This window comes from Penaeus japonicus, unplaced genomic scaffold (genome assembly GCF_977035675.1).
Source record: "Penaeus japonicus unplaced genomic scaffold, GWHDUDI00000001_assembly GWHDUDI00000012, whole genome shotgun sequence".
Taxonomy (NCBI): Eukaryota; Metazoa; Arthropoda; class Malacostraca; order Decapoda; family Penaeidae; genus Penaeus; species Penaeus japonicus.
In genome coordinates this window covers 17,507,232-17,509,731 of record NW_028234414.1, presented here as the reverse complement: position 1 = coordinate 17,509,731, position 2,500 = coordinate 17,507,232, and the positions used below count along the sequence as shown (strand labels likewise).

Genomic DNA, 2,500 nt, shown 5'->3' with positions numbered 1-2,500 from the left:
AGGATGGTAATAAAAAAAAAAAAAAAACAATTAAGATGAGGATGAGGATGATAAGTACAACCAGAACAATAATATCACAACTATTATGTTGTCACCCAAAGAGAATAACATTACCTCAAGTTTCCACACTTTTATGAAGCCGTCTGTGGATGCTGAGACGAGCCATACTTGTTCTACTGCAGTTCTGGCAATCTTTTTCAGACTTTTGATTCTCATATTGTGTGCTGGCCACTGAACAATTTCTATTTGGTTTGCAATATCATACAAACAAATGTTCTTTCCTTCTCCACCTACTGCTACAATGTCATCCTGAAATTGAGATGCAAAATAAGTAAATTCAGTACATACTGCCATAATCATGCTTTTAACACATTTCCCCTTTCTTGATTGGTGTACTAAATCCAAATCTCTTTTGCCACATGTTTGTAAAGTCAAGGCAAAACCATAATATTAACTTGGAAAAAAAAATCAGAAAATCCCTCTGAGCCACAGACACAGGTGGAACCATACACTCAACAAAGCAATACCATCTTTATCTGAAGTTTCAAGCCACTACTATGAGAAAATAGCCTGCCTATCACATGGAAGGAATCACGCTGGGGGAAGAGATGATCTTTTGCCAAGCATAAGGTTATGTGTTAAAGCTAATAGTAAAGTTTAGTTATATATCCTTATAATTACCAGATACGAATAATCAACTCTTTTAGACATGATGTTGGTAATATAATAATCAAGTGGGAGGCAATAGATACTCACTGTGATAAACACTAATGTTTGTATTCTTTCCAGGAAGTCCACAGACTGCTTAACTTTGCCAGTTGACACTTCATATATATCTACAGAGCTCCCCTTCGTCACAAGGAAGTATATACCAGATGGATTCCAGAGTACAATATCTGCAACTATAAAGTAAAGAAAATCAGTATACGATGTACATTCTAATTTTTAAAAATATATAAACACAAAGAAGGCACGTGTGCGCACATGCACACACACGCACACACAAATAATATTAATAATAATAATAATCTGGAAGCTTTACATCCCTTATAACACTGTAATTTGAGTACAAATAATAAATGCTAAATTCAATAAATATGCTACTATCTCATCATAATTACAGAGGTATGCATGTGATAACTCGAAAATATAAATAAAATATGATAATGTAACAACACATCATCACCTATTTTTTGAAGGATATTAGTAACAAGGTAACATAAAGCTGCAAGAATAAAGTTCTTACTACATACCTGTTCCAATATTTGTCATGTATGCTCTTCTTCCTTTGATAAGGTTCCACGTGCACAATTTCTTGTCATTGCCAACAGAAAGTGCAAGTTTACCAGTGGGGTGGACAGAGATGCTTGTTACACCTCCAGTGTGTGCAAGGAATGTTTTTTCACACTGAAAAATGTAAACAATAAAATCATATAACATAAATGAATATACCAGAAACAGTATCCTAACTTTTCCATTTACAAAAATCTGTTATGAAAACATATTATGATAAAATAGACAGTACTAGAGACCAGATAAAAACAAATAAATTTCCAACAATAGGTATAAACATCAGTTTTCAGTTTTGGATAAAAAAAAAAACTTGGCATTAACAAAAGGAATGTCAAAAGTCCACCAAGGCAACTCACCTTCAAACCAGCTGTCTTATATATACAGATTTTACCATCCTGACTGCCTGAGAAAAGGTAGTTATCTTTGTGAAAGGTCAAGCTGGTGATCGTCCCTGGAAAAAGGAGGCAGGATTTCAGTCTCATTTTTGGTCTATTTATTTATCACCATGATTGCCTTTTCATGTTTCTGATCAATTTCATATAATCTTTTAAATAGAAAAGTGAAATCCCTCTTATTCAAATTTGAAAAAAGTCTGACATTCTGATTTTAATAAGTTGCCTAATAGTAAATTCAATTGGAATATTAAAATAATAATGCACACAAAATGATAATCTAACTTACAGTTCCACAATTTCATTAAAAAGAAAAAGAAAAAAAGAAACATCCTCTTCAATTTTCAAAATAGAAAAAAAGAAAGAAAGAAATATATATATATACACAAAAATAAAATAGAAGAAAACAAACATAAAATAAAGGAAAAGAAACCTCCTTCAGAGATTGCCAACTTCTTCCCCATCCATGAGATGGTGCCAATGCCGCAGAAAGTTCCATTCTCAAAATGATAGATGCACAAACAATGACTCACTAACCTAAGCACTAATGCACAAAAGTTCATTCTCTTGTTTTGACAAGTATATTTGCCCTTTCTCAAAATATGCTACAAGGTAGAGGCATGTTGAACTATAAACCATAAATGAGGTTACGGTAATTATTCATTACAAAATGTTCCTGAAAATTATGTAGTAAGGCAGTAACAGCACATCTACTTCCCATGAAATCATAGTGCTTAATTAAGGAGTTGTCTCTAAAGCTTATCAAAATATATCATAATCTGTAAATCTGTAGGTCTTGTTTTGCTTCTTATGCA

The 2,500-nt window shown here is 32.6% G+C and overlaps 1 protein-coding gene across 2 annotated transcripts in view; it reads right to left on the bottom strand.

The window, feature by feature from the left end:
• LOC122245547 (p21-activated protein kinase-interacting protein 1-like) overlaps positions 1 to 2,500 on the bottom strand; it is a 15,375-nt gene that overhangs the window by 973 nt on the left and 11,902 nt on the right. For both annotated transcript variants that reach the window (XM_086542546.1, XM_086542545.1), the window contains exons 3-6: positions 1,650 to 1,744; positions 1,254 to 1,407; positions 757 to 902; positions 115 to 309 (exon numbers count right to left, since the gene is read on the bottom strand). In XM_086542546.1, coding sequence (XP_086398672.1) covers positions 115 to 309; positions 757 to 902; positions 1,254 to 1,407; positions 1,650 to 1,744 — 590 coding nt within the window. The remainder of the gene's footprint in view (positions 1 to 114; positions 310 to 756; positions 903 to 1,253; positions 1,408 to 1,649; positions 1,745 to 2,500) is intronic.